The 27,993-nt window shown below is 31.7% G+C and overlaps 6 protein-coding genes and 1 long non-coding RNA gene across 29 annotated transcripts; 4 read left to right on the top strand and 3 right to left on the bottom strand.

The window, feature by feature from the left end:
• The first annotated feature begins 180 nt into the window (after positions 1–180).
• LOC126924407 (sideroflexin-2) lies at positions 181–6,128 on the top strand. Of its 7 annotated transcripts, XM_050738852.1 has the most exons (10): positions 200–330; positions 489–590; positions 1,709–1,887; positions 3,706–3,876; positions 4,226–4,424; positions 4,556–4,681; positions 4,755–4,821; positions 4,893–4,992; positions 5,111–5,158; positions 5,397–6,128. In XM_050738852.1, exons 3-10 carry the CDS (start codon positions 1,733–1,735, stop codon positions 5,509–5,511), a joined length of 981 nt encoding a protein of 326 aa, XP_050594809.1. In that variant the 5' UTR covers positions 200–330; positions 489–590; positions 1,709–1,732; the 3' UTR covers positions 5,512–6,128. The 7 variants fall into 7 exon arrangements, with proteins under 7 accessions (XP_050594808.1, XP_050594809.1, XP_050594810.1 ...); XM_050738851.1 differs by lacking the exon at positions 489–590 and having other exon boundaries at positions 181–330; XM_050738853.1 differs by lacking the exon at positions 200–330 and having other exon boundaries at positions 364–590.
• Positions 6,129–6,357: 229 nt separating this feature from the next.
• LOC126924429 (uncharacterized) lies at positions 6,358–9,515 on the bottom strand. Of its 4 annotated transcripts, XR_007713510.1 has the most exons (4): positions 9,376–9,515; positions 9,125–9,297; positions 7,426–7,709; positions 6,358–6,599 (listed from the first exon to the last, which is right to left on the bottom strand). It is a non-coding gene; the product is annotated as an uncharacterized LOC126924429 (long non-coding RNA). The 4 variants fall into 4 exon arrangements; XR_007713511.1 differs by lacking the exon at positions 6,358–6,599 and having other exon boundaries at positions 6,784–7,709; positions 8,864–9,297; XR_007713509.1 differs by lacking the exon at positions 6,358–6,599 and having other exon boundaries at positions 6,784–7,709.
• LOC126924403 (inhibitor of growth protein 3) lies at positions 7,247–10,041 on the top strand. 2 transcript variants are annotated; one of them, XM_050738843.1, is made up of 6 exons: positions 7,247–7,395; positions 7,837–7,908; positions 7,979–8,341; positions 8,415–8,835; positions 8,919–9,114; positions 9,213–10,041. In XM_050738843.1, exons 1-6 carry the CDS (start codon positions 7,368–7,370, stop codon positions 9,327–9,329), a joined length of 1,197 nt encoding a protein of 398 aa, XP_050594800.1. In that variant the 5' UTR covers positions 7,247–7,367; the 3' UTR covers positions 9,330–10,041. The 2 variants fall into 2 exon arrangements, with proteins under 2 accessions (XP_050594800.1, XP_050594801.1); XM_050738844.1 differs by lacking the exon at positions 7,247–7,395 and adding an exon at positions 7,486–7,624.
• A 523-nt stretch (positions 10,042–10,564) lies between these two features.
• Positions 10,565–12,978, top strand: LOC126924404 (phenoloxidase-activating factor 2-like). Of its 2 annotated transcripts, XM_050738846.1 has the most exons (7): positions 10,565–10,797; positions 10,930–11,013; positions 11,384–11,472; positions 11,558–11,796; positions 11,924–12,154; positions 12,237–12,438; positions 12,579–12,978. In XM_050738846.1, the coding sequence occupies exons 1-7, from the start codon at positions 10,773–10,775 to the stop codon at positions 12,744–12,746; spliced, it is 1,038 nt and encodes a 345-aa protein (XP_050594803.1). In that variant the 5' UTR covers positions 10,565–10,772; the 3' UTR covers positions 12,747–12,978. The 2 variants fall into 2 exon arrangements, with proteins under 2 accessions (XP_050594803.1, XP_050594802.1); XM_050738845.1 differs by having other exon boundaries at positions 10,566–11,013.
• A 192-nt stretch (positions 12,979–13,170) lies between these two features.
• On the top strand, positions 13,171–16,431 carry LOC126924402 (protein cereblon). Of its 3 annotated transcripts, XM_050738841.1 has the most exons (8): positions 13,174–13,395; positions 13,701–13,816; positions 13,943–14,272; positions 14,471–14,723; positions 14,820–14,965; positions 15,049–15,245; positions 15,331–15,503; positions 15,644–16,431. In XM_050738841.1, exons 1-7 carry the CDS (start codon positions 13,353–13,355, stop codon positions 15,464–15,466), a joined length of 1,221 nt encoding a protein of 406 aa, XP_050594798.1. In that variant the 5' UTR covers positions 13,174–13,352; the 3' UTR covers positions 15,467–15,503; positions 15,644–16,431. The 3 variants fall into 3 exon arrangements, with proteins under 3 accessions (XP_050594799.1, XP_050594798.1, XP_050594796.1); XM_050738842.1 differs by lacking the exon at positions 15,644–16,431 and having other exon boundaries at positions 13,171–13,395; positions 15,309–15,502; XM_050738839.1 differs by having other exon boundaries at positions 13,175–13,395; positions 15,331–16,431.
• Positions 15,920–25,856, bottom strand: LOC126924384 (alpha-protein kinase 1). Of its 9 annotated transcripts, none has more exons than XM_050738794.1 (16): positions 25,750–25,856; positions 24,296–24,375; positions 23,793–24,087; positions 23,573–23,714; positions 23,378–23,497; positions 23,010–23,284; positions 22,817–22,926; positions 22,031–22,729; positions 20,741–20,929; positions 20,206–20,543; positions 19,784–20,104; positions 19,382–19,649; positions 19,026–19,088; positions 18,679–18,938; positions 18,408–18,558; positions 15,920–18,328 (listed from the first exon to the last, which is right to left on the bottom strand). In XM_050738794.1, exons 3-16 carry the CDS (start codon positions 24,020–24,022, stop codon positions 18,321–18,323), a joined length of 3,174 nt encoding a protein of 1,057 aa, XP_050594751.1. In that variant the 5' UTR covers positions 24,023–24,087; positions 24,296–24,375; positions 25,750–25,856; the 3' UTR covers positions 15,920–18,320. The 9 variants fall into 9 exon arrangements, with proteins under 9 accessions (XP_050594751.1, XP_050594752.1, XP_050594755.1 ...); XM_050738795.1 differs by having other exon boundaries at positions 25,602–25,750; XM_050738798.1 differs by lacking the exon at positions 25,750–25,856 and adding an exon at positions 25,395–25,413.
• A 456-nt stretch (positions 25,857–26,312) lies between these two features.
• LOC126924418 (uncharacterized) lies at positions 26,313–27,934 on the bottom strand. 2 transcript variants are annotated; one of them, XM_050738871.1, is made up of 4 exons: positions 27,203–27,934; positions 27,014–27,127; positions 26,792–26,948; positions 26,313–26,718 (listed from the first exon to the last, which is right to left on the bottom strand). In XM_050738871.1, exons 1-4 carry the CDS (start codon positions 27,515–27,517, stop codon positions 26,552–26,554), a joined length of 753 nt encoding a protein of 250 aa, XP_050594828.1. In that variant the 5' UTR covers positions 27,518–27,934; the 3' UTR covers positions 26,313–26,551. The 2 variants fall into 2 exon arrangements, with proteins under 2 accessions (XP_050594828.1, XP_050594829.1); XM_050738872.1 differs by having other exon boundaries at positions 26,819–26,948.
• Between the last annotated feature and the right edge of the window lie 59 nt (positions 27,935–27,993).

The following is a 27,993-nucleotide window of genomic DNA, read 5'->3' as shown; positions in this document are numbered from 1 at the left end:
ACCTGTTGTATTAAAACAGTAGATTCTAATGTTGAAGCAAGCAACAAAAACTAAAAAAGAAGAATTGTTAGAAATTATCGATCCTTTCAATATTCGATAAAGATAAACAGACAACGACCCATGAGGAAGAAAAGGAAGAATCATTCAAACGGAGCAAATGGTACGATGATAATAACAATAATAAAGACAGCGGTGTCCGGGAAGGGACAAGCGCAGGGGCGTACCAAGGTAGCTGGCGCTCGCGTAGGGTACCAATCAGCTGGCGTGCGCGGTGTTACGGTAGACAGCAGAACAGAACAGGCTCTCTGGAAGTGACATACGTTTTCACGGGTAAGCGGACAAAAAATTGCCTGCACTTATATGCGTTACATAATATGCGGTCGTGCACGTGTAGTTTGACATAGTGCGGCCGAAGGTGAAAATACACACGAACATTCGACTATTTTGCTACATCGTTCTTGAATGAAAATGTGCCTGTATTTAAACAGAAAGTGGGTTGTTCTTCAACTGCCAGCCTCTCTTGTCGAGAATGGTTGATAATTGACCAGAACCGAGATACCCTGCTCGAGATCATTCGAAAATGCAAACACGCAAGTATCTTGCCATGACGTCATACAAATGAAAGACGATAAAATATAGCCAGAATATGGGAGACAAAACAAACACATCCCTAGACTTGCATACTAAACTACGTATGATCAATGCACGTTACACTGTACGTAGTGGTTTAGGTTATGCCGTATGCCGTATACCGTATTTTCGTGGACGCAGGGCCCGCGAAGATAAGGATACGCGCATGCAGGTTCGGCTATCGAACTTTACCAACTGAAACCGGGTGTCTTACATACTTAATAATAATATATCGATTGATGGATCGAATTCGGCATTGTCTGTTAATTTTCTATCATAATTCATATAGTCTGCGTATGCCTTTTAGAGTCTCGCTCGTACATTAAACGGTATGTTCGATGTCACAGTGTCAAATAATCGATACGTACACCTTCTCTATTTGCAAACGATCTTTCGAACGTTTTGCACCATATATCATTAAAACATAAAACATTTAATGTGACAATTTCGGTACGATATTAACATTCAGTGGTTTTTGCGTGTCCTTGTTATTTCGTTAGATAACATTATAGATAAAATTTGTATTTATAAAGCAACGACAAAGTGATCTTACTAATGCATTGGTTGCACTGTGTACGAATTATATCTTTCATTTTTATTATATTCGTAATATTATATTCGATATTATTTCACATATAATTTATTTGAATTTCCTCTACCTACTTTTGCCAACATAACGAATTACTGCAGCTGTATTTACAAATTCGAAATTTAAAGCATATTCTTATCTGTGAAAGAGTAAGACGATAAAATGCCTTCTAATCTCTAGACCGAATATTTCCTAAATTTTACATATTCTCAAAAGCAAACAATTCACAACTTATCCACGAAACGGTTAACTTGAAAGTACACCATTCGGTAAACAACGATTCTCTAGAGTTCACCGTGAATATTTCGTAAATACATAATAACAATATTTCTACATATTACACAATGTTATGGTCATTGGTAGACCTGTCTCTATACATACTATATTAATGCTTCGTTTCAACCGGTCCTTTTTACTTTTTGATATCGTTTGCTAAAATATGCTTTGAATGTCAGTTTAATAGATTGCATTTCGCATTTATTGACAAAGATTGAGATCGCAGTACCCTCAAAGATGGGGGAGGAGAGATTGGACGTCGACCAACCTCTATGGGATCTTAGCACCTTCGTAGGCAGATGGAAGCATTTCTTGTGGCAAACTGATTTCCGCACTTGTACCGTTGGTGAATCCCAGTTGCTAGCAGCAAAGAAACTATGCGAGGACTATAAGTGAGTATGAGCAATCGGTTTAGTTTTGCTTGACCACTAGCCAATCTATTGAACTATTACATAAACGTGAAACTTATAGAAAACAAATGATTTGTTATGAATGAGTGCAAAACATTTACATAAATTAATACACATTTTAATTTATATAACAGAAATTTTAATATATTATGTATGGTGAAGAGGATTAAGGACACTTCAATATTATTTATGTTTTTCGAAGGTGATGATAATTAAACAATAAAAGTCTGCGAGTTGTAATAATAGCGAAATATGTTTCTACATATTATATTATATCGTATTACTTGCTCGTTATCAGTCGAACAAGAAGATATTAAATTATTCGATATTACTTTGTAAGAACTCTTATAAAAAATATTTTCTTGACATTAATCTTGTTTTATGATTGACAGAATGTGATTTGAAGTATGTGATACAAGAATCGCGTCTTTTCATGGCGTCTTTATCATGCTCGAAGAAACATTATTGCATAACGAGCGTTATCGATAAATGCAGTTTACTATGTTAAGTATTTCAAGGATAAAACGACATAATTATGTTCTAACAAAATCGTTACTTATAAATAAAGATCGCACTAACAATCACAGTTATTATAATTAAAAATATTTCACTAAATATCTTTTATGTTTAAAATATATCCATTTTAAATTCTCATAGTATATTTATAAAAAAATAAATAGAGTCATTTTAATCTATAACCTAATTGTTCAAGGAAATAATTGGAAAAAATTAAAAGCGATTGTCATTCTATAAATATAGCGTTCTATTTAAACTTTAAACATAGAGAGCTGACCTTGAAACTCCTTTCACGCCTCCGCATTCCCTTTTCTCTTCATGGAATTCTAACAGCCTTTTTCAACCCCATATACGAGTGTGTATTTTATTTTATAGACCAGTTTAATTGCATGAATTTTCTCGATCGTACTTCTGGTATATAAAATAAATTAAAACATACGCTATGTAAGGAATAAAACGCAACAATAGTTTTTCAGATGCAATACGACCATCTTTCCTTGCATGTTTTGCAAGATTTCTCTAATGAAGGATTACGATGCAGGTGGTTGACCGTACATGTAACTTATATAAGTAACCATGGCACGGATGAAAGAACGATTTTATGGGAAACGGAAGTCATAAGGATCTTGCATCGAATCAGATTTTTATTTTAACTTCGTAGCAGGTCATCGAAAGATTTACATTTTACGTATCATATTGGAGAAAAAAAGAAATAAAAACTTATCGGTCACTGTAGGGATTGCAAATATTCTCCACGGCATCTTTACATTCCTTTTCTTCATGAATTGATAGTGTCAGTTGGTCAATTGTGCAATGTATTAGCCGATTGTAAAACTAGTAAAATAATCGTTTTTTGAGAAAAGAAGATAATAAATCAAGCCTGTGTACAAAATTGTAAATTTCCAGACAAAAACTGTATCGATAATTATACCAAAAAAGAAAATAATATTTGAACATTTTAAAAGTGAAATACTAGGGAGGAAAATACATAGTTAGGAAAATATTTTCAACAGTTTTAATCTAAATTAAAATTTCAGAAAGGATACTTCGTGTGAATGTACATATTTTCTGTAGCTTGAAGAAATTTCTCTGTCATCTTCCTGAATCGTTCCTTAAACACGCTCTATCTAATTGTTTAAAGTGATACTATTCCTTCATTTGTATTTCTTGCAAATTTTTCGATACATGTAGCTATTATCAGAATTCTTAACATAAATTTTCACGTATCCTTATAACTCGCTGTTTTTGAGTCTACGAAAAATCAATAGTCTGTTTATCCCTTAGACTTGGGAAGGAGCCAGCTGGTACAACCCGGGAGCAAATCATCTATGCTAAGAAGCTTTACGAGTCGGCCTTTCATCCCGACACCGGTGACCTGCAGAATGTCTTCGGTAGAATGTCCTTTCAAGTGCCAGGCGGAATGCTTATCACTGGTGCTATGCTTCAGTTTTACAAGTAAATTGTCTCTTTGCATATTGTCCACCTTAAACTATGCCAAGATGAACAAGATGACATTCTCGAAACGCAAGAAATTTAAAAATTCATTCAATAGTAATTTGTTTTCAAGGATAATCTTCTAAAAATGAAACAATGGAATATAGAAAAATTCTGTATTAATATGGCCCTTGAGATTAATTTTACGAAAATACTAATTAATTTTTTTTTGTAATAGATTTAACTTCAAGTAGCAGAAATATCCTTGATTTTCGATTGAAAGATATAACTATTTTGTTGACTTTGTAGAATTTATTTTGTATAAGCATTTTATATGAAAAAGACTGTTCATTCACAACAATTGTTGCAGAACAACCACAGCTGTGGTTTTTTGGCAATGGGTGAACCAGTCGTTCAACGCGTTCGTTAACTATACGAACAGAAATGCCAACAGTCCTACGACCGTGTCTCAATTAGGACTGGCATACGTCAGTGCTACCTCAGCAGCCATGATAACGGCTATAGGATGCAAGTCCTTTTGGGCAAAACGGGCAAGCACCCTTATGGCGGTAAAATTTTTAATTCATGAAAACTCAAATTAATACTTTCGCAACAAATTGGCTTCAAAATGATTATCTGTCACAAAGCTGTCCTTTTAATTATTTGATTAAGTATAATATTTGGAAGTTTAACTATTTAGCGCTACGTGCCGTTCGCTGCCGTGGCAGCTGCAAATTGCGTCAACATTCCCCTGATGCGGCAGAACGAAATCACTAATGGAATCGACATCAGTGACGAGAATGGCAATAAGTTGACCAAGTCAAAAGTAGGTTGCATTCGACGTTCGTTATAGAATAAAGTGTACCACTGAAGAGAAGTAAATACATGATCCATTTCAGTTCGCCGCAGTTAAAGGTATCAGCCAAGTAGTCATCTCGAGAATTGTTATGTGTGCACCTGGCATGTGTAAGTATAAAATGTAGAGCACGAGATCAAATGCGTGCTAACTTAATGAAACACAAATTTATATGGTTCAGTGATTCTACCACCCATCATGGAAAGACTAGAAAAATATGCTTGGATGCAGAAGATCAAATTTTTGCACGCACCTATACAAGTTATGTTGGTCGGTTGTTTGTAAGTATTTTTTAAACATATATTTTTTAAATTTTAGATTACCGTGACATTATTAGTCGACTACAGTGGTTTAAAGGTTGGACGTTCATAGAAAAAAAAATATTCATTAATATTTCAGTCTGACGTTTATGGTTCCTACGGCGTGTGCGTTATTCCCGCAAAACTGGTGAGCTTTTATAAATTTTATACATATATATTTTATCAAACGAACAATACAATTCCTTTACATTGAAAATCAATCAATGTTTACCACTTTTGTCACTGAATATTTATATACTGACGCAAAAATTAACATAAATAATAACTAATATATATTTTTTAAAAAAATTAAAATAAATAATAACTAATATATATTTTGTGTAAACATACATAATTTTTATGTATACTTTGTATATATTTCATAGCTCAATTAAATCTTGTGATTTGGAACGCTGGGAGCCTGAAAATTACGAACTTTTGAAGAAGAATTGTAAAAGCAGAGATATACCCACATACTTATACTTCAACAAAGGTTTATAATTCATAGAGACTGTAGTCGTGATAAAAGATCATCGAGGGCGCTCTTTTTTATTACCCTTAGGGGATAAGCGAGCTAATTAATAATGAAATTGAAATTTTCCCATAGAATAGTGTCGGGAATATTTTTAATTTTCTGCTGATTCAGAGGATGAAGAGACCTTGTTTCGAGGAGAACAATAAATACGACAATATTGCATTTCAAATAATTCTTGTTCTATATAGCAATACATTTTATTTGTAAATTTCATAATATACATGCTAAATCAGTGCATTTTATTATTCATCGTGTATGTTGATCGGTATCCTCTTGTGATAGGAATACCGATAGAATCGCTAACATGTAATTACCTTTTGTACACGAGACATTTCAGACAGCAATAATCTGTTTCTACTAAACGCTCAATCATCTTGCTTTAATTAAACTAGGTAAACAAACATATGTATTTGTTAATGATATCGTAATATTACACGTTGTATTGTTAAACCTCTATGTCATAGATCTTAAAACAACTGTCGATGTTCTATTGTTACTATCTCCTTCAACTGTTATACGTTATAAATGAAAACGCTGCCATGTATATTTTAGTAATATTACAATAAACACTTTGGAAACTGAATTTCAATGGATTTATTTTATTTCATGATGGACTACAGTCAATTATATGGTAATATTGGAACAAACATAAAAAGTAATATAATTCAAAGTACATAAGTATTATATAAAAAGCTATAAATTTGGCCGACAATGTGTAGTTTGAGCTTGTTGCGGCATATAACCGATGCGTTCTTGAATTTCACTTTGCGGGATTTTACCACCCCAGGGGGGAGGATTGAATGCTGGTGGTCTTTCTGATTCTTTCTTAGCTTCGAGAGTTTTCCTCATCGCCTCATATTCTTGTAGATCGTCTAGTCGTAAGTCGATTCTCGTCGGACTGCGCCGTATCATTTTACGAAGGAAAAGTTCCACGCACCTTTCTTTTAGTATAAAAAGATCTTATAGTACGTCGATCGATATGCAGGGAATGTTGTTAATAAAGACCAAGCGAAAGAATCCTAACTTTCTTTAATCCTTAATACTACACAATCGTCTGCAACATATTTATAAAACAATGTTTTATTTTAAAATATTCTTATTCTGTTTTAAATCCTTGATTTTTATCAGAAGTACTTCAAATTTTTATAGATTCGAGAACAAATCCCTATCTGGGGTTTTAATGTTATAGATATAAGATCGATTAAATTTTATATCATATGGATTTAAGAAATAACAAATCTTTTTACATATCATATATTATGTGTGCAATACATACAGAATACATTTATATCCATTATGCAACTAATAAGTATATATTATTAAGAATTAGAGATATAAAATTTAAGAAATAGAATGAACGTAATGATAATATTTATTCGATAAATGAAAACATTAATGTCTAAATTGATAGAAATATTCGACTAAAAAATAAGAATGTAAAATATTTCGCACGGGGCACAGAACCATGTAAAGTCACCCCTGAAAGTTACGTTAAGATGGCGGATTACAAGGAATAGATAACTGGCCAGTAATAATTCCGAAATAAATAACACTTTTAAGAATGCACTAATTACTGGACCATTTATATTCGCGAAAATGACATTTTTCTTACGATATTTCGTACGAATCGTTCGTAGATTCGCATCATTTACAGAACTAGCGTGAAAATGTGGGTACAACAAGGGATTTGGCCGCCGTAAACACGCTTCCGATCGAGTGCTACATTTTTCGTTGATTTTGTCACGGCGGCAAGCACTCTCCTTTAGTAAATTGTAAATAATTGTAAATTAAGCATCAGGTAACGAAGCGCCAGCAGAAAAGGATGCTTTACTTGGAAGATTATGTTGAAAGTACGTAAAAACGAGGCATGCTCTGCTTACCCAGCTTCTGAAGAAAGTTACTAACCTTTCAAAATATACTCTCTCGCACAAACATCAGAAGCGTTTCTTAAAGCGAATATTTTAGTAGATATTGTATTATCACATGTAATCATTTAAATGCTGGCCTTTATTTTATTATCACGTTAAATATCTCATTATATGAGCAATTTCTTGATATACCATTCTTTGTAAGTTGAAGGTTAGTTGTATGTTTTCTAAGTAGTGTATAGCTTCTCTGCTCTACCCAATATATTTTGGAGTTAAACTGTAACTTGTAATATTTCCTGTGAATAGAATGCGAACATTGTAATTATTATATTAATTAGATAAATGTCATTTATTCTTATGTATTTAATCTTTTTTATGTTGATTTTGTTTGGTTATGTTAACCTTCTTCTTGTGCGGTTCCAGTGATCGAGCACCTACCACAAGAATTAAGAGACCGGTTCACAGAAATGAGAGAAATGGACTTAGGTGTACAGAGTATGTACACATTATTATAGAATATATTTATTATTTATGAATCACATCAATAATTGCTCAATTATTGCAGATTCAATGGACAGTTTAGAAAAAAAAGTAAAGATTTTTTTTGCAAATGTAAAAAAGATGAAACCTAGTGAAAAGGAAGCAGAATATGAAGCTATTAGAAGAGAATATTACAAAACTTTAGAGGATGCAGATGAGAAGGTGCATTTAGCTAATCAGATGTATGACTTAGTAGATAGATATTTGAGAAGATTAGACCAGGAATTGCACAAATTTAAAATGGAGCTAGAAGCAGATAATAAAGGTATCACAGAAATACTGGAGAAAAGGTCATTGGAGCTAGATCAACCACCTACGAATAGTAGCCAAAAAGAGAATCGATATAGCTTTACAACATCCAGTAGGTCACGAGACAATCATAGTCATTGTAAGTATTCCCTTGCTTCAATTAAATTTTATTCAATATGAAAGATACTTTAGACTAATAAAAATTTTTATAGCTCGAGCAGAAAAAAGGAGAGATTCAAATGCATCTTCTACATCAATAGAAAAACGCTTAGCTATAGAAAAAATTTCTCCAAGTCTTCCTGAATCGCGACCAGCTTCTGCAAATTCAGGACCAATTATCGCCGCTACTAGCGTGCCATCTACCCCTACAGCAATCGCGAATTCTGTTGGTTCTGTGAGTTATAATCTTGGTCACATAGGAGCTGGTGGAAATGCTATAGCAGCTGCAGCATCACAAGCAATTGCTGCGACGCAACAAATGCAGCACGGCAGACGTACTGCCAGCTTAAAAGCTAGTTATGAAGCCATTAACACTGGAGGTGTACATGCAGCCGAATTTAGTAGAGAATTAGCTGGCGCTGCTCAGACCGCCATTGCAGCTATACAGCAAGAAACAACTAAAAAGCATAAAAAGTATGCATCTGCTAGAAGACTTCTGTACCCTTTGTGGAAATTTTCGCGTGTTTGCTTTGAATGAATATTATTACTCATTTTAGAAAAGTAACTGCTGTCCCAAGTTCGAGTGTAGTTGCTGCCTCTGTTCAGCAACCTGTATCACCTCCAGTTATAACTACAAATACACAAGTTGTAGATTCAGATAATCCAGATTGGACTTATGATCCAAACGAACCAAGATATTGTATATGTAATCAAGTATCTTATGGGGATATGGTTGCCTGTGACAATTCAGATGTAAGCTAACCTTTTTTCTTTATGTATATTTCCGTATGAGTCAAGTAAAAATATTTATATTTATTAAATAATTATTTTTTCTCATTATCTTTTTATAGTGTCCTTTTGAATGGTTTCACTATCCATGTGTGGGTATCACTGCACCTCCAAAAGGAAAGTGGTACTGTCCTCAATGTACATCTTCTATGAAGAGACGTGGAGGTCGGAAAAACTGATCGTACTATAACCAGTGCAAATATAATGAGAAAAAATTGATACTACCTCTTAGGCATTGTCCGTCAAGTACCAACTTAGTTAGGAAGCTATTAATTCTGATTTTATATCAATTTTTAAATATGTTTAAAGTTTAAGTCTTGATCTTATCTGGTCTTGATCTTGTCCCAGGAAACTTAAAGTTCTGTCTGTAAAGCAAAAAAAGCAGTTTTTTTTACTGCATTTTATAGACATAACGGAAGGATCAGATGGTGCAAAAAGTGGTCCTCGAACAAATTTCGTTTTACGAGATTTTTCGCATAAGAACATTGCAAATATTTCTTAATACTTTTTGCACCATTCTATACCACGACCATATTAGATAGTTTCTACGAATTTACATTGAAAAGTAACCTTTTCCTCTGGTAATACGTAATACGATTTATTGACTGAAACATCAGAGGCGATTTTCATTGTGAATTTTTCGAAATTTTTGTTTTTAGTTTACGCAATGTCGAGCAATCTTTGTATATTTACGTCCTCATGTTAGTTCAGACGTGTTTAGTATCTCGCTGAATTGACAACTAGGCGAGCAATAACATTTTAAGTGTTCTACGCTTTGAGAAAGAAATAAACAAGAGAGTGAGAGAGAGAGAACCGATAACAAATTGTGAGAATACTACTTTCGAAATGTAGCAACTTGATGTATAAATAAAGCGACCGATGCAAGATTTATCATTCGTATTACTATCATTCATAAAGATGTTTCATTTGATTTTCTCTCATTATTACAATTAATATTCCTCATTTAGATATGTCTCATCCTAAAATTACTCTCGTATTATGAAAGTAGTTTATTGAGTCATTGGAACATTTCATTTTTAAAATAATTCAAGTATCTTATCGTTTCCGGGTAACTTTCAACCTCCAGCGTTACTTCGGTCTGATTAATCATGAGTTAACTGCAGACATATTTAACTTATTGAAATATTCTACTTTTCAAAAAGGGTGTCGCTATTAAAGTAACTGTAATTATCACGATTTAACGTTATAAAAAGGGAAATATGCTTGTTAGTCATATGAGATTCATAGCTGACAATTCCTTATGGCAATTTGTAGCACATTTAAATATTGTTGACATCAAAATATAAAAAGAAGGAAACTGAGGCAAAAAAACAGTATAATTATGATCTGACTCATGACATTACTACCGGGCACCGGGAACCCGTAATTATTGACCTTCTTTATTTCAGAGCATGTCTAACCTTGCTTTTCGTTCCACTTCAAACATTTTACTACGTATAAAAATTGAATAACATTACAACATCTGTGTCATACATAAATGAAGACATAATCATGATCGGAAGTAATTTACGCCAAATTATGTAGCAATTTACGCGCAAAGGACTCCACTATCTGTGAAAGGTCGCACATTATTTTCGTTCCGAAAGAATGTACGAGTTAATATGCTTCTGCAAAATGCGTTGCAAGGTATCCTGGTTGTATATAAATCAACGAAGGCTCGCCAGTTTGAAATCTTGTTCTTCTTCAACTCTGCGCGCTCTTATAAAGTACAGAAAATTATTTTGCGACATTCAATTATGTCTTATATACTATTTGCAGTTTTCTTCGTTACGGGCATTCTAAGGGACCGTGCTCTGGCACAGGATACGATTACTTTTGGCAGTAATGCAGTTGTGTCATCAAGTATGAGTATAAGAAGAATTTTAAACAAACTTGAGGAATTTAAATCTCTTTTAGCCCTTCTCGTTATCAAAAAAATACTTCAGTTTTTGAAGAATGGAAATTTCTTTGAAATCTAATTCCGATTGCATTATTATTCCGTAAAACTTTTTTAAATAATGGATGGTCTATTAAGTATATTTTCAAACATAAAATATTTGCTAAAAATAAGATATATTCTATATCTATCGATAAAATATTACCGAAACATGATTTTGGTCGCTTTTGAATTTATTTTTGAATTTTAAAATTTCTTGAGAAATTATATTTTACTGTAGAAAAAATGTATTTACGTTAAATATTCGATTACAAGTTATTAAATTTTATATTTTAGCTTACAGTGACACAGGTTATTCGTGTTGTGTTCCAAGGGAAAACTGCCCATATTCCAATACGGGAATCGATATTCGAATTGTTAATGGAGTATGTATGAGTAATGTATTTAATAGTTTAATGATTAGAGATGTCATTTTCTCAAAAAATACATCGTCTTAATTTTAATTTTTAGAATTCGAATTGTCCCGCTGGCCAAGTGTGTTGTTGCTCGTCTTCTTCGGGAAACTTGGTTGACTCTAGTTGCGGTGTCAGGAAAATTCCAGTGTCTGCACATCCTCAAGGTCAAGCCAGTTATGGAGCATATCCCTGGCAAGCTGCACTTTTAACGACTAACGACGTTTATGTTGGTTCGGGTGTACTTATTACTCCAAACCATGTGTTAACTGTCGCCCACAAAGTAGCATCTTACACGTAATTTATATTTTATTTTAATTCCAAAAAATATTGGTATTTTTATTTCCTTTTGTGCCTTTTATATATTATTTTTCAATAAAAGAAATTTAATATTTCAAGTAAAAATAAATATACTTTTCTATAGAAATGGCGGACTTAAAGTGAGATTAGGAGAATGGGATGAACAGTCCACCAGTGAGACTTATCCATATCAAGAATATTCAATTAAACGAATATCTATACACTCTCAATTCAATTCTGCTAATCTTCAAAATGATGTAGCAGTAATAACTTTAAATAGTACTGTTCCAATTTCAAGCAGTCCTAATATAAACACTGCATGTCTTCCTTCAGGAATACCTGCAGCTTCTACAAGGTATGCAGAAAATCCATATTTAATATTGAGTTTTATTTAGTCATAATAAGTTTATATCCTCCATATTTTTTTTTTTTTTAAGATGTTGGGTATCAGGCTGGGGAAAGGATGCATTTGGTACAAATGGCAAATATCAAAGTATAACAAAAGAAGTAGATGTACCAATTGTTGATCAATCAACCTGTGAAAATGCTTTAAGGCAAACTAGGCTTGGACGTTCCTTTATGTTGAATAAAAATAGTTTCATATGTGCAGGGGGGGAACAAGGAAAGGATGCATGCACAGTAAGTTATTAACATGTTAAGATCAGATTTTAGTAACAAATATTAAATAATATTATTGATATCATTTAGCTCATGTTAATAACAAATATTTAATTTGTTAATTCCCTTGGAAGTACTTATTTTGATTAAAATTCTTCTAGGGTGATGGTGGTTCACCATTAGTATGTCAATTTGGTAATAACCAATGGCAAGTTGTTGGAATAGTTGCATGGGGTATTGGTTGTGCAACTAGTAATATTCCTGGTGTATATGTCAATGTGTATAATTATATTCCATGGATTACACAACAAATAACTCAGAGTAAATGATTATACAAAATGTAATAAATGTCTTACAAATTAACAATCGTTTTTCGTAAAATATGTTTTTTTTTGTAAATTATTTATATTGCAACTGTATTCTCATATTTTTCTATGATATTTGTATAACTTTTACAAATTTTTATTTTTTCTAATAATACTTCATAATGTAGTTGCATAAATATATTCATTTAAATATATTTGTATATGAATTACTAAATATATTACTGCGGAAAAAATATTATATGCAATATTATTTTGTATTTTCCCTGAAATAATTGACGAAGTACATATTTAACACTTTAAATTTTACATGTAAGATAAACTTAATGCACGTTTTATAAATAAAGCAATTTTGTATTTTAAAAACATAATTATTTTGCCGATAAAGTAATAAAAATCGAAATGTATTTAATACGACTTAAGTGATAAGAAAACAACGTATAGATTTACATTCTAAATGAAGCTTGATTCATGAAAACTGTAAAGTGCATTTTATGTAAATACGTAAATTGATGATAGAGGGCTTATCGTGTTTGACGTTTGTGAGAGGAAAAGTACTGATTGTTTACAATTTTCCAAGATCTCAAAAGTTCAGAGGAATAAGTAGATGACATGGACGCCAATGCAGATGATGACGGAACACACAGCGAATTAGGTATATCTTTTTACATGGCGCACATTTAAATATATTAAATTATCCTTTAAACAATAACAGGTTATGTAGTGAGTTTTCCACATATTGTTCCAAAATGCAGAGATTCTTCCTTATCAATTATTTATAAAATTATACGTCTTAAATTTTTATAATTTTACATATATGTTATTTATCTACTTCTGATACTTTCATATCATTATACTTTCATATTATCCTTATAAATCACTTCAAGTTTTTTGTATGTATACATATATGCCTTCATACATAAAGAAACACAAGAAAAGAATAAAATATTTGTATTACAGAATATCCAGAAAATAGACAAAATGATGTCGAAGAGGATTATTCAGAAGAAAATACAGATGAGACATCTATATCTACTGAAAGCACTTTTGACTTGACATTACCAGCAACACATTCTGTAAATTTTCAATATATGTTCCCAAATTTATGCTAAATATTTGTTTTTAATTTTCTATGTAATTTAGACAGAAAGATGTTATTTGTGTTGTGTTTGGAATGTTATAATATAAATGTATTTAATTAGTATTTAGGACATAATTTAGAAGAACTTAGAGGGAGGACAATATTAGATGATGGACTTTACGTTAACTTGCCATTACTAGTGAAACAGTCTGTCATGTTATTTCCTGGACAAACATTACCAATGACAGTATTTGATGCACAGACCATTGATATGATAAGAACTTGCATTGAAAATGACCGGACATTAGGAGTTGTATGTTTGGGATATGATAAAATGGTACCAATAGGCACAACTGCTGAAATTTATGAGTGTATGTATGATCCTGATCAAGGTTTTCGTTTGAAAGCTAAAGGCAGGCAAAGATTTAAGATTCTCAGAGTTATAATTCAGGTAAGTTTTAAAATAAATCATCATATATGTAATATAGTAATTGTCAAAATAATAATATATGTTAATGAAATTATTTATTATATATGTAAATTTCCTTTGTTCTTCTATACACTCATGACTCTTATAACAAGGGCATTTGGTTGTAAAATCAGGTATTTCTGAAAAAAAAGATTAATATATTTACTTCTATATATGTAGGGATATGATAAAATATCAGCCCGTGTACAAGTTTTACCAGAAATAACGCTTGGGCCACCATTCTTAGACGAACGTATAGCCTCGTTGGATCATATGCGAATACATCCGAAAAATGAGGAAGATTTTAAGAAACAAGAAAAAGTAGAAAATTTAGATGCTGTAGTAACCCCTTGGCCTGCTTGGGTATACCGACAATATGATCCTTTAAGACTTTCGTTAAAAATACGACAACGTTTACAATTTATCGAAAGCAGTATGTACTAGTACTATACATGATTCTTATATAATATCTTGTAATCTTAATGTTGTTTGTACATCATTTTAACTTAAAATTATTGATTGATTGCAGAAGGAAGTAGTATACCAGAAGATCCATCAGACTTATCATTCTGGGTTGCCCAAAATTTGTTACTAGATGATAATGAGCGAATCGTTTTATTAAATTACGATTGCGCAATTTCAAGGCTACAAAGAGAAATTAAATATCTAGTAGAAGTATATAAAATTAACAATTTCTATTAAATCTTTCTAAATACAATTATTTTAAATCTTTAAAATTAATAGATCATATTTTATAGGATAAAATATTTGTTTGTTGTAATTGCGATTCTTATATTGGAAGACAATCACATATGTTTCCAATGAGTAAAGAAGGTCCACAGGGTACATATTGTAACCCTTCTGGTATTATACATGAAACTGTAACTTTATATCATGCGCAAGGCCTTGCCTTAAGTGATAATCCACCGTCAATAAATTATACGTGGTTTCCAGGGTAAGAATTATTTCTTCATATATTTTATTCTATTCTTTCATACTTTACATTAAATTATTTTAGACGTGGATTTGTTTCATGATAGATACGCCTGGACTGTCGCAACGTGTAAAAATTGTGGTGATCATATGGGATGGAAGTTTACAGCAGTTCAAAATAATTTAAAACCTAAGGCATTTTGGGGATTGATACGTAAAAGTTTGAAAAATAAAGAAAAATGAGCAAATCAAAAATTCAATAAATACCTTAGACCGAAAGGTTCGTTAGTTTGGAAAACCTGGTGCAAATTCCCATAGTTTTTTTAGTGTTATATGACTATGTGCAATGTTTATACTACCCTTGTGTTTAGCGTTTGTGCTGTTGTGAGCTTTCATTAGCGATAATATTAATTTTTCCAGTATCAAAGAAAACCATACAACATATTGGAACAGTTATTTACCATAAATTTCCAATCAACTGAAGTACAGTATAAACAAATTTTAACAGCTGTGTATATAGAATTTAATTTCATAGCTATTTATAGTTATATATAAGCATGAGTTACGAGATTGATATAAAACTGCATTAATTTTTACATGATTGTATTTCATATTTATATTAAATTTAAAACGTAAATGAAATGGATCAATCAATATAAAAAAAAATATATATCAACTATTATTTTTGCAAGAGCAGTTTATTCTGCTTCATATGCTTTTAATCAGTGTCTAGATAACATACAATTCTCAACTTAAATTTTTTATTTAACTAGTCACTATGAGACATATACATCCATCTTCAATATCAGTATAGTGATATGATAAGAATTTGTCAACGTACCTTGCCTAATAAATTCGCAAATCGGAGGTTGCTGGCATCTAATAGTAATTAGATACAAATTTTTTACGGTTTTTATGTTCTCACTTAACACGATGAAGTAGCGATAAATTCGTGAAAGATTGAAATAGTATTCATTTTTCTTATTGATGTGTAATATTTACATGTTTTCCTTTTCACATTATTATTGAGGAATGCATGTATAATTGCAAAATGAGTTTAACTTTATGCCATTATTGTACTGAACTTCAATAATTATATACAAGCTATGATCAAAGATATAATACATGTTACTGGAATATGCTATTTTGTTATTTGTATATCAGAATTTAATAAATGTGAATTTAACGTGAAAAACGTTATTTACAAATTGTTTGGTCTTTTATTACTTAGAAAAAAATATTTTGAATAGGTTTAGATACACAAGGGAATATGAAATTGAAGGTGAGTATATAAGAAAGCAGGAAAATTAAATGAGATATTTGAAAGGAAACAGGATATTATGAATTAAACTGCGTTTTTTCATTAATATCTTGCGCATGTTGTATATTTCTCGGTTACCTTCAATTAAATTTGTTATAATTATATCTGTATCTCAATCATTCTCTTGTATATGTATCGTGTTTTCTTTAATCGTGTTGAATTAGCAGATGTGCTTATTTAACAATCTGCCACAAAAATTTAATCATTCGACGATAACATTTCGTATTATAGTACTATCATTCAGACATATTTCGTTATATGTATATCGTAGTCGTTTCGTACGTACTCGAGATTCGGATACGCTGATTCATTCGTATTTATCATTTCGACAGTTGCTCGTCGTTTCCTGAGTCCTATGTATGCCTGAACTTATTTAACTTTGTGACTTTAATTCCTAAACCAATTTAATTTTAAATGTGGATATTTTAACACGTTGTTGATTGATTAAACAAATGCGACGAAGTATCTACCATAAATTATATATTCGTCTGGCATAAACTTTGATGTATATATTTTTAAAATACATCAAAGACTTTCTTACACTTAATTTTTTTAAAGCGCCACTATCATAGTTCATCTCTCGTATATTCTTCATAATCTATTTCCACGTTACATATTCGACACTATATTAATGAAACAAACATTTTTTAATATTTTGTATTTTAAAATTAGATGATAATAAGAGATTGTAGGATATTTATCAGACACATTAATGCCAACATTGCAATATCAGTCCAATTAAAACAGAAAGATAAAAAAAAGGCATATTGAACGTGAATTTCAAGATGATAACTATGACTCAAGCTGCAGGAACTAGCGATTTTCAATTACGCTTTCAGATTTAAAATTATTTTTGACAAAAAAAAAGAGAAAAAAACAACAATAACAATTGATTTCCTTATGAGTTTTTACATTTCAATTTTTTTATTAGCATGTATCTATCTGCGCATTTTCACAATAATAATACATATTTATAATACATATATAACAGAAATCTTTTGTCTAGGAGATAAACAGATAGATATTCTGTTAAAAAATTTGTTCTAATGTTGCCAGTATATATAAGCAGTTTATAATATAAATGTAATACATCGCTATATTTTAAATAAAAGGACGTGTTAAGTGTCAATTATTTTTTTCTGCTGTAACATAATCCCGTATTTTAAATTTAAACAAAACTTATATTAATACAAAAAAAATAAAGGTTTACGAATTTCCGTCGTATGAAATTTTTGTTCTTGATATATATCCTTCAGAAAAAGTTATTTACACAAAAAAGCATTCCTTATGTTCGCTTGAATATTATTTACTTGAATCAGAGTAATATATACACAAAAATTTCAGTTTAGTATAATTATTTTAGTAAGTATCTTATTTAATGTGTTAATTATTAAATCATGATCATTGCCTTTGATACCTGTATCATCTCGATCTAGATAAACTTAATCATAGTAAAACTGCCAGACTTGTAAATAGTTCGAATTTACTATAGGTTAAATATGAGAATATTATCGAGAACGTATATAGAAGTATATTCGTCGCATATATTCGAAAGTGTTCATTAAATTATATTCCAATATCTTTCAATACTTGCTTTTAGCTGTGAATACTCATCCAGTGAGAATAAAGTATCGGAATAAAAGTAATTCAAAGATATAGATACGGGTCAGGAAAACGTACGTAACAGACTGTCGGGTTTTTTTTATCATTGCTAATATCTTGTCCCACATGGATGTTTTATCACGTCACTTGTACACTTCGTGTATGCATAATTATTTATAGATCTGTAATATAGATATTTAATGTGTTTTATTATTGTATTTAATAAAAGCAGAAATTGAAATATCACAGGGAGAGACTTACTTTCAATTTCCGATCCTGCTGAGATAAGTTTAGTGTGCGGCTGTGCAGTTGTGCTTGGTTGTTGATTACTTAGTTGTCCCGTAGTCACTGGTGCAGCAAAACCTGGAGGTGGTTGCATTGCCCAATGTTGAGTTGGTGCATTCTGTTGTTCCTTATAAACAAAATTTGTTATGAAGATTTACTATACAATATGTACTTTTAAATTTATTTTAAATTTTTGAAAATATAAAGTATAATAATGAAAATGAAATATTATAATAGTGTTTAATACCTGTTGCGCATTATGTGATACAGTGTGTGTAGGATGAACATGTGGAAATTGCCATGTACTAGTAGTTTGGAATGGAAGAGGCCTAGAAGAACTAACAATAGCTGGATCAATCGAAGTCCAGTCTGCAATAGGTCCAAAATTGTTCCATCCACCTTTTTGATGTAATGCTTGATGATGAAATTGTTGTTGCTGTTGTTGATTATTAATATCACACCAATCTTTAAGCGTATACACTGCATCTCCCGCGCATTTACTAATACCTGTTTTATACATTAATTAAATTTTAGATATTAGTCATAAAAATAATATAAAATGTTCAAGTAATAGTGACTATTATTACAATGTACCTTGTGAATTCAGAAGAGGGTTTCCATTTGGAAGATAGGTATTTTGTTGTGGTGGTTGTGCTCCTGTAAACAGCACACTAGACGAATGACTCATGTATAATATTATATAGATTTTTTGCAAAGTCACAAGAATTCACTTTTATACTTGGATAACACTATTGCTCACCACAAATACATATTTACTGACACTATCTTGCTATTTCCGATTTATATAAGCAAACAAAGAATACACTTCTACTTTCTAAAGTTACAAAACGTTTGTTGTTATCGTGTATATTTTTCTCAGATGAACAATGTAAACATAATATACGTTTACAATAATCACAGATTATTGACAACATTACAAAAATACTAACCCGAAAGAGCATTGTTCGTGGGAGCCGGTCGCGGTATACCAAGACCAAACGAATTCATGTGATTTGGTGTAGAACCAGGGAAACCTGGTGGTGGAAGGCGGCTACGTTGTCCCAAACTAGCAGCAGCCACAGTACTCTGAGCAGGGCTTTGGGTACCACTTTGTAATAAATTTTGTGGAAGACGAGACAGCAAGGAATGCGACTGTTGAATAACTTGTAGATTCTGCAGATGTTGGGCCTGCTGTTGCAAATGTGCTATATGGGCGACCTAAATAATAGTCATATACAATAACATGATATGAAAACAAAAATAATCATGAAACTATTATTGTTTGTTTTCAAGAATTATTATTGATAAATTATTAAATTTCATACAGTTGCCAAGGAAGATATAGAAAATACCTGTGGAAAATGTTGTTGACTGAGGTTTGCAATATTCTGTTGATGTTGTACCCTATTTTGCTCTTCTCGTTCTCTTTGTTGTTGTTGTTGTTGTTGTTGTTGTTGCTGCTGCTGCTGTTGCTGCTGAAACCTTTGTTGTTGAATTTGCATTTCATTTTCCATAAGTTCAGCCAAAGCTTTCTGTGTTTCATGGAAAGGATCAAAACCTAGATCATCATCAGGCTTTATATCTGAACCAGATTCTTTATGGTTCCTAACTTCCTCCATAGTAGCATGACCATTTTGTTTTATATATTCACAGTTTTCTTGATTTTGTTGTGCCTTAAGAAATTATAGTTATTCTTCTTATTATCTATATTTAGTAGTATAAAGACAATTTAAATGATATTTATATTTGATTAATTATTTTATAAACTACTTACCTGCAGAGCAAGCCTTTGTTGCAATGAGTTTTGTTGAAAATCTGCCATGAATTTAGATGCAGGAGAATTAACAAGCAAGCTTGATGTAAAAGTACCAGAAGGTTCTGATAGAGTAGTATACTGTAGATTAGCATAAACTTCTTCATCTACAAAACCTTCAGAATTGAAATTCACTCCTGGCGAACTAGAAGGACTGGACTTTTGTACAACATGATTTGTTTGTGAAGTTTCAGGTTGAAAACCAAAAGCTGCTTGCCAATCTTCACTGGATTGAACAATTGGCAAAGAATCAGGAATAGAAGTTAAGCCTGTGGTTGTCCAATTCAGGGTTGGATTTGCTGTATATCCAAAAAAAATAATTATAACATTTTTTATATTTAATTTTATATAAACTATAGGAGAATATAAAAGGAAAACAGACAAATATAAAAACTTAAGCAGTTTTTATAACTCAAGTTCATTACTACAAGTGATTATAAATCCACAAATCAATTTGTGGAAACCACAGCACTAAACAAAGATTATGTGTACATGCCTGTCAAAGAAGTAGGTGGCACTGAGGTGGTGGTAGAGATTTTCTGGAAAGTGTTTGAATTGAAGAAACTATTATTGTCCGTTTGAAAGATCGATCGATGATTGAATTGTATTTGAGACCCATTATGTAGTCCTGGTGGTGGCTGTTGATTGGCACCTTGTGATGAATTTGTGCTAGCTGGAGAGGAACCTAAAGATGATATGCACAAATTTCTACACTACAATCTCTATGCAATCAAATCATTTTGGTAGTGTAAAATGCCAGAATAAACAGCTTCTAATGCCATTCCTCTCTGCCACCATTAATGAATCTCAAAAATGTAAAAATATGTGTCCAGAAAATTATATTTAAATATAAAGTGAGAAATTACAAAAAAAAAGAGGGAAAGAAGCCAATTCTATACATACATAAGATATATTATGTAGACATTCATTGCATATAGAAACAAAAACAATAAACAATTTTCCAGACACTTTCATATATATGTTTGGCCAAATGATGCAACTTACAAGAAGGATAAAGTCAAGTGTGTACAAAAACACAAAAAACAGTTACTATTTTTTTTCAAAGAATTCTCTTTATTTTGGCATATATCTATAACTATTTAAAATTTATTCTACAGTTATGAGACAGCCATAAGATGTGCATGTCATTAATATACTATACATTGCTCGAAAGTTATTGTTTCATGTTTAAAGTACAACATACAGTGTTATAAGAGATAGGCACACATTTAGAATGATTTGTCATTTATTACAAATACTTTGTATGACATATTTTAATATTTAAATGATTTAAATATTGTAATTCCTATCTATAGCCTCTCACAGTCTTTTCATAAATCGAAAGAATAAACTTTCTCCTACTTCTTTTCTTGCAAATATATATTCATAAAACTTTATTAAATTACAGAAACATTAACAAAAAAAAAAAAACAAATATATAAAAAAATTAAGACAGTTTAATGTAACAAAAAAAGAATATTTTTTTAATAAACATTGTTTAAAATTATCATAAGACAAATAAGTTTAAATTTTATCCTATAACTCTTTGAACCTAGAAAATAAAAGATTTCCAAACATAATTCTATAAATATTTTATAAACGTTATTTTAAACTCTAATATACATTTTTAGTAATAATAGTTATAATAGACATTTTGATCATTCTGTTTCTCTTATTCACATATTATTTAACGAATATTATATATTGAATTTAGTCGTTTTCTACATTTATTTTAGAAGCAAGAAATCAATACATATAGAAATGATCACGAATATAAGGAACTCACCCAAAATAGCAGCACCACTGTTCTCCTCACTTGATTCTGTTAAATGTTCCACTTGATGATTCACATTCGGGTCTTCCGTACTCGAAATTGTACTAGCCGGTGTACTACCTTCACGTTGTTGATCTGTTTCACTATCCGAATGCCGACGTTCTCCGTTCTGCATTATTCCATTGACTTTAAGTTCTTGAGATTGCTGCTGCTGTTGTTGTTGTTGTTGCTGTTGATGCTGAACTAATTTAGATCCTTTATTACTTTGTTGTTGTGATTGTTGTTGAGGTGGTGGCTGCTGCGGTTGTGATTGTTGTTCCGATTTACACTTACTACCCAATTTCTGTAGTACATCACTATTCGATTCGGAGGAAAAATTTCTAATATCCTTTTGTCCATTAATTTGTGATTGCACATTATTTTGTGTACCAATAGAGCTAGATTCTGATCGGGAAGTTGTCCGTGTACTGTGTTTTTCTTTGTTTTGACAATTTTTGTGTTTATTCCGTGCTGCTTGAGCTTTACTTTCACTATTACTTTTTCCTCTCCGTATATTCATATTTTCACCTTTATTATTATTGTTCTGTTGTGTTGAACTACCAGAGGATACATGACTCTGCTGGTTTGTTGTACTACTTCCGTTTGTCATGTTGTTTTGCTGCGATGTTGTTTGTGATGGCGGTGATAATTCTTTACAATTTGTTTGTGAACCTGTAGATATAAGATTAGAATAATTAATAAACTACATATGATTATATTGTTTTTAAATATAATTATTTTTATGAAAGGAAAACCCACTATTTGTCTGTCCAGTCTGTAACGATGGCCAAGCTTCTTTGGCTTGAGAATTTGAAGTTCCATTCTCTCTAACAATACTGCCTGTCACTGATGGTGATGGTGTCGGTTTCCTTGCGTAAAAAAGTTACTATTTCAGTTATGCTGTCTTCTCTTTCAATTATAATTCAGTAATTTCAAATGTAAAATAAATTACCGTTGTGCAGACGCATGTGACGCATGTGACGCATGTAACGATTGCACAAGTTTACGCTCATATTCTTGATGTTTGCCCTGATGCATCTCTTCTTTTGTAAATGATGCCTCCTGGTCCCCAAGATCATGTAAATACATACAATCTGGTTTCGGACAAGGCTGATTACGCATAAAATGTGAACAATACTTTGTTGTTCCTAGCGACGTTTTAATTGTCCGTCCATCCATAACAACGTTATTCACAGCCTCTATAGCACGTAGTGCATCTTCTTGACGCTAATAATAAAGAAATTTAAAAAAAAATATATATATAATTCCTAAAAGTAGTAAAATAATATAGCTTCAAATGTAAAAGTATGCAGAACTTACCTGATAAGTAACGTAAGCTGAAGCACTAGGACCTTGAGACCCTGCATAGGAAGTGCTTTGATTTATTACAACCTTGTGAATTTTGCCAAATTTTCCAAAATATTCATGCCGTTTTAATATCTGAAAATTAATTATTACAAAAATACTAAATGTCAACAATAATATTTTATTTAAATTATTAGTGACCTTACTTACATCAGCATCCGCAAGTCTCAATGGTAACCCTACTACAAATACTAGATTTTTTTGTACTACTCTCACATTTGCTAGATGTTTACGGTTTTCTGTAACCCTTTGCTTACGTTGCTGATCTTTTAATCTCTTTTCTGCTTTTAATCTAACAAGGAAAATGAATATAATAACTATCAATGATTCATACAAACACAATAGATATCATAAAATGGATGTTACATACCTTGCAATTTCTTCCATACTGAGAGGTTTAAAATCAGCAGGATTTTCAGAATAGGCCTTCCGACAAGCAGGGCATAAACCATTTTCATCTGTACGAATTCTATGCCAGCAAAATCTACATATTTGATATCCACAAGTACATGGAAAGAAATTCAAATCATCCACTTCCAATGGTTCCATACACAAAGGACATTCCACTGCATCTTCTCCACTTTGATTCAATACTGACATTTTTGTTTCTAGTTTTTATATCACACAATATAGTAAGTTACCAAGATTTTCTTTAGTTATAAATCCTGCACACAAATAAAAAGTATTTTACACAAGGTATTTAACATTCTTTCGACCATATATATGAAAAATTTGTAATTATCAATTATCAAAGTATTTTAATCATGGTAATAATATTATCAATGAAATACACATGGTAACACTGAAAATGCTTGGAATAATCATTTTAATTGAAAAATAACATCATTATCAATGTAAATTTGGTACACATACGTGCAAAGTCTCCACAATGCCTTGATACTATGTAATTGACTGTACTTGCAACTTTTTATACACTAATATCCTTGCACAATCTGAAACAAATAATGGGACATTAAAACATTGTACTATAAAAATGTTATGAGTCAGACGTGTCATCGAGTATTAGCAGCCGTTTTCGTGGAATTCCACGTCAATTCGTAAGAAAATCCTTTGCAACGTACATCGTAACGGAATTTCTTTTTTGGAAATATTTCACCGTGGAAGCGTTGAAATGAATCATATACCAGAAGGAATTAAAACAGAATATTTTCTCGCAGAAAATATAATAGAAGACGGTGACTGTTTAGCTGACAGATTTGACGAACAGTTGGAAAGGAAGGGTCCGTTTGACAGGAGCTGTCAGAGGAACGTTAAACGAACAAATAACGCCTTAGATTTCAGAGAATTAGGTTAATCGCGTATGCCCTATGGTGGACGTAGAAATGACAAGTTTGTACGTGAGGTTGAGAACGACGACGAAAAACTTGCGGTAGGGCCCACCGTCTGTACTCTCCCACTCACTTTCTCTCTCTCTCTCTCTCCCTCGCTCTTACGGTGAGACACGAACTATACGAGAGGGCGACGATCGGATGAAACAGCTGTTGGTGGCGTCGAGAGAAGCGAAGAAACGTCAGAGAGCGAGTGAGAGGTACTACGCTATAGCAGGAACGTACGTGAAAATCCGTGGAAAAGTCGGCGTGGTGGGACATGACACGTAAATTCCCCGGAGATTCAAATACAACTATTCACATACGCAAGGACGATGGCTCGATGTTTCGCGTTACGATTTTGAAGGGGGGAAAAGGCAAGCGAGAGAATGAGGAATGGAAGTAACGAAAAGGAGTGGCGGAGGGAAAGAGAGGGGAGGGGAAGAGAAGAGAGAGTAGGAGAAGGAGCAACAGAGAGAAGAGTAGAGACAAAACGAGAGAGAAAGAAACAACATACAAAAAGGAAGATAGATAGAATAACGATGCCATCATTCGTTTTGTCCCTTTTTAGCCAATGGTCGTTGTCTTGATTTTGCGCGTAAAGAAAAAGACTCTCACCGATTTCTCATATCTGTTGTACCTACTTTTTTAAAAGAAACCCGTGATCCCAGTTCAAATGCAAACAAGTAATGGCCCCAACTCAAATATTTCAGTTTGTGAAAAAAAAAAAAAAAAAAAAACTGTAGTACAGCGCGATTAACATAGTATGGCTCGCGGCGAACGTCACAAAGGATTGAATGATTTGTCGTCAGAGGGGTTGCTAAATACCCTGGACTGGTTACAGGGTATACCTGGTTCGTTTAACCTTAACTTCGTTACAATAGAGAAACTTTTCGACAGTCCTCGGTAATAGATAAACCGCGTGCCACCGTTTTCGTTGATTCTAGAGTTATGTTCACGCATTCGTCCGTCCAAATTTCTTGACTCTTGTTTACTTACGTTATAACTTTTCCACTAACAAATCTCTTTTCTGTACTGGGAAATTTTTGTACAGTCTTCTAGATCTGGTCGCATGCGCACCGCGACTGCGCAGAAGCGGACATTACATATACTGGTATTTAAAGAAAGGCGCATAGGTAAAGGTTTCTGAAAGCGCATGTCAAACTAAAACTTCGATTATGTTATTATGACTGTACAAATCTTTGCTTCCTATTCTTTTTTCATTCAGTTAGATAGGTTTATTATTTACGTGTGATATAAAATGGACACTTAACAAATGTTTTTTATAGCGTTTCAAGTTCTATTGAAAATTTTGATGCTCACAATTTCTTCTATTTTATATTTACCGCGCACTCGGAAATGATCAGTGACTGATATGACAATGGCACCAACGCATGAAGACAAATGTTCCTAGTATTGGATAAAATAAGGTACATTCTCACCGAACGAATTCTATTCTTTCAAACTTATTTCAATTAATTAAATGTAAAACTCATTCATTCATATTACATTTGTCGTTGATATGGGATACAATAACATTTTGTCAATTTTCCATAATAATCTAAAATTAAACATTGCGTTTTATTATGAAGCAACTAATTTTACAGTTTGCATTGTCCAGTTAAAATTATCTTTCTGTATTTTTATCTGTTGATTTAATTTCTTATAAACAAATGAGGGTGCAAATAAATTTTTATAGTTAATGTAGTACACAATTGTAGTATACAATCTTAAAGCAATGTATTATATATAATATTGTTTTTTCCTATTATCATCCTTTGCCTTTAAATCAATTACTTTATTACACTTTTTCAACATTACCTTTGTAATTGACACCAAATAATGGATGCCGAGTTCTCAAATTTTTTGGGAATGGTACACTGCAGTTTTCTATTTGCATTGGTTTAGTTTTTGAAATACTTGAAAGTTTTCGTCTGATAGTAATTGTACCTGCTGGCTTCATATTGACTACATGAAAAAAATACAAAATGTTAGAAGAAGCCACTGATTATATCTTGAAATAGATAAAAAAATATATTACCAGTTTTATATTGTGATTTTACTTTACCAGTATGAAGTACACATGTAATATTACATTTAACTTCATGATGCACTGCACAGTATTTTTCCTCTTTAATTTTAAATTTAGATTTTTCTCCAAATATTAACATCTGACCTTTAAGTTCGTTTGGATCTATCTACAAATTGCATGATATTTATGATATTAGTATATTATTTTTTTACTTAAATATATTTAACTTACTGTTCCAGGAATATCCATGATCCATATGTCTTCACTATCAGATAAATCATCTAAACTCAATGTAGTATCTGTAGTTTCCATAATTAAGTCTTCTTGTTGTACTAAATCACTGATCTAAAATAAAATTGATAAAATAATTTTATGCAAAGATATTTGGTACAGAATATATATAAATTAAATTTTATTTACAGTACGTGGTCTTGTAGTAGATGTTGCATTCATTGATGCTCTGTTGCCAGTTATTTCATTTCTTGTTTCTTTGTTATTTTCTATATGTTGCTCTACTTCTATCACATTTTTTTTCTCAGCTTTTTTCAAAATGCTTTTCTTAACTATAGGTGAATTAACATGCGGACTGGCAGGTTGAATGTTTGGATTGATCGTTATAGATTTATTACTCTTTGACTGAGGTATTTCAGTTTCTGTGGCATCCATTAGGACCATGCTTTTATTTAATTGAGTATTTAACTTAGTTAAAGAATCATCCGCATCTAAATCAGTCATGTTCGATAAAACTATAAAATTATATCTTAGATTTATAAAATTCTTATAATTTTCAAATTCTTCAAACGAAATTCATTAAGTTATTAACATTTATGTACAAAATACAATTTGCACAATTTTGACATATTTCGCTATATTTAAAAAGTCTATTACTAATACACTATATAAATGAGATGAAACATTAAATTGTCACATAAATATATATAATGTTCAAAATAATCAAATGTACACGTTTTATTGATATATACGTCTTCCAATACTAGGTTCTATATACATCACACTAAATTTGAAAACAAAACCGACTAATTCATAGGTTAGAATTGGAATCTACTATTAGATCTTTATACTTATATCATGATGATTTTTCTAGTTGTTCCACAGTACAGATACTGCACCAAGCGGTCAAGTGTTGAAGGTGTTCCACATTAGCATATACAAGAACCTATAAAGTTAGGGATCTGCCCTGTTTGGTTCCA

The sequence above is a fragment of the Bombus affinis genome, chromosome 14, assembly GCF_024516045.1.
Source record: "Bombus affinis isolate iyBomAffi1 chromosome 14, iyBomAffi1.2, whole genome shotgun sequence".
NCBI lineage: Eukaryota > Metazoa > Arthropoda > Insecta > Hymenoptera > Apidae > Bombus > Bombus affinis.
This window is presented reverse-complemented; position numbering and strand designations above follow the sequence as displayed.

Bases quoted from the DNA above. Each gene is read 5' to 3' on its own strand.
- LOC126924407 (XM_050738850.1), top strand. The intron at 1,888-3,705 runs GTGAGTATGAGC...TTTATCCCTTAG, and splicing joins AAACTATGCGAGGACTATAA to ACTTGGGAAGGAGCCAGCTG. The intron at 4,993-5,110 runs GTAAGTATTTTT...TTAATATTTCAG, and splicing joins GTTATGTTGGTCGGTTGTTT to TCTGACGTTTATGGTTCCTA.
- LOC126924403 (XM_050738843.1), top strand. From the start codon at position 7,368: ATGCTTTACTTGGAAGATTATGTTGAAA. The intron at 7,909-7,978 runs GTATGTACACAT...CAATTATTGCAG, and splicing joins AATGGACTTAGGTGTACAGA to ATTCAATGGACAGTTTAGAA. The intron at 9,115-9,212 runs GTAAGCTAACCT...ATCTTTTTATAG, and splicing joins TTGCCTGTGACAATTCAGAT to TGTCCTTTTGAATGGTTTCA.
- LOC126924404 (XM_050738845.1), top strand. From the start codon at position 10,773: ATGCTTCTGCAAAATGCGTTGCAAGGTATCCTGGTTGTATATAAATCA. The intron at 11,473-11,557 runs GTATGTATGAGT...TTTAATTTTTAG, and splicing joins ATATTCGAATTGTTAATGGA to AATTCGAATTGTCCCGCTGG. The intron at 12,439-12,578 runs GTAAGTTATTAA...AAATTCTTCTAG, and splicing joins AAGGAAAGGATGCATGCACA to GGTGATGGTGGTTCACCATT.
- LOC126924402 (XM_050738841.1), top strand. From the start codon at position 13,353: ATGGACGCCAATGCAGATGATGACGGAACACACAGCGAATTAG. The intron at 13,396-13,700 runs GTATATCTTTTT...TTTGTATTACAG, and splicing joins CGGAACACACAGCGAATTAG to AATATCCAGAAAATAGACAA. The intron at 13,817-13,942 runs GTAAATTTTCAA...GTATTTAATTAG, and splicing joins CATTACCAGCAACACATTCT to TATTTAGGACATAATTTAGA.
- LOC126924384 (XM_050738794.1), bottom strand. From the start codon at position 24,022: ATGTCAGTATTGAATCAAAGTGGAGAAGATGCAGTGGAATGTCCTTTG. The intron at 22,927-23,009 runs GTAATTTATTTT...TTTTTACGCAAG, and splicing joins TCACATGCGTCTGCACAACG to GAAACCGACACCATCACCAT. The intron at 20,544-20,740 runs GCATGTACACAT...TTGGATATACAG, and splicing joins GCCACCTACTTCTTTGACAG to CAAATCCAACCCTGAATTGG.
- LOC126924418 (XM_050738871.1), bottom strand. From the start codon at position 27,517: ATGACTGATTTAGATGCGGATGATTCTTTAACTAAGTTAAATACTCAA. The intron at 27,128-27,202 runs GTAAATAAAATT...ATTTTATTTTAG, and splicing joins CTACTACAAGACCACGTACT to ATCAGTGATTTAGTACAACA. The intron at 26,949-27,013 runs GTAAGTTAAATA...TGCAATTTGTAG, and splicing joins TCATGGATATTCCTGGAACA to ATAGATCCAAACGAACTTAA.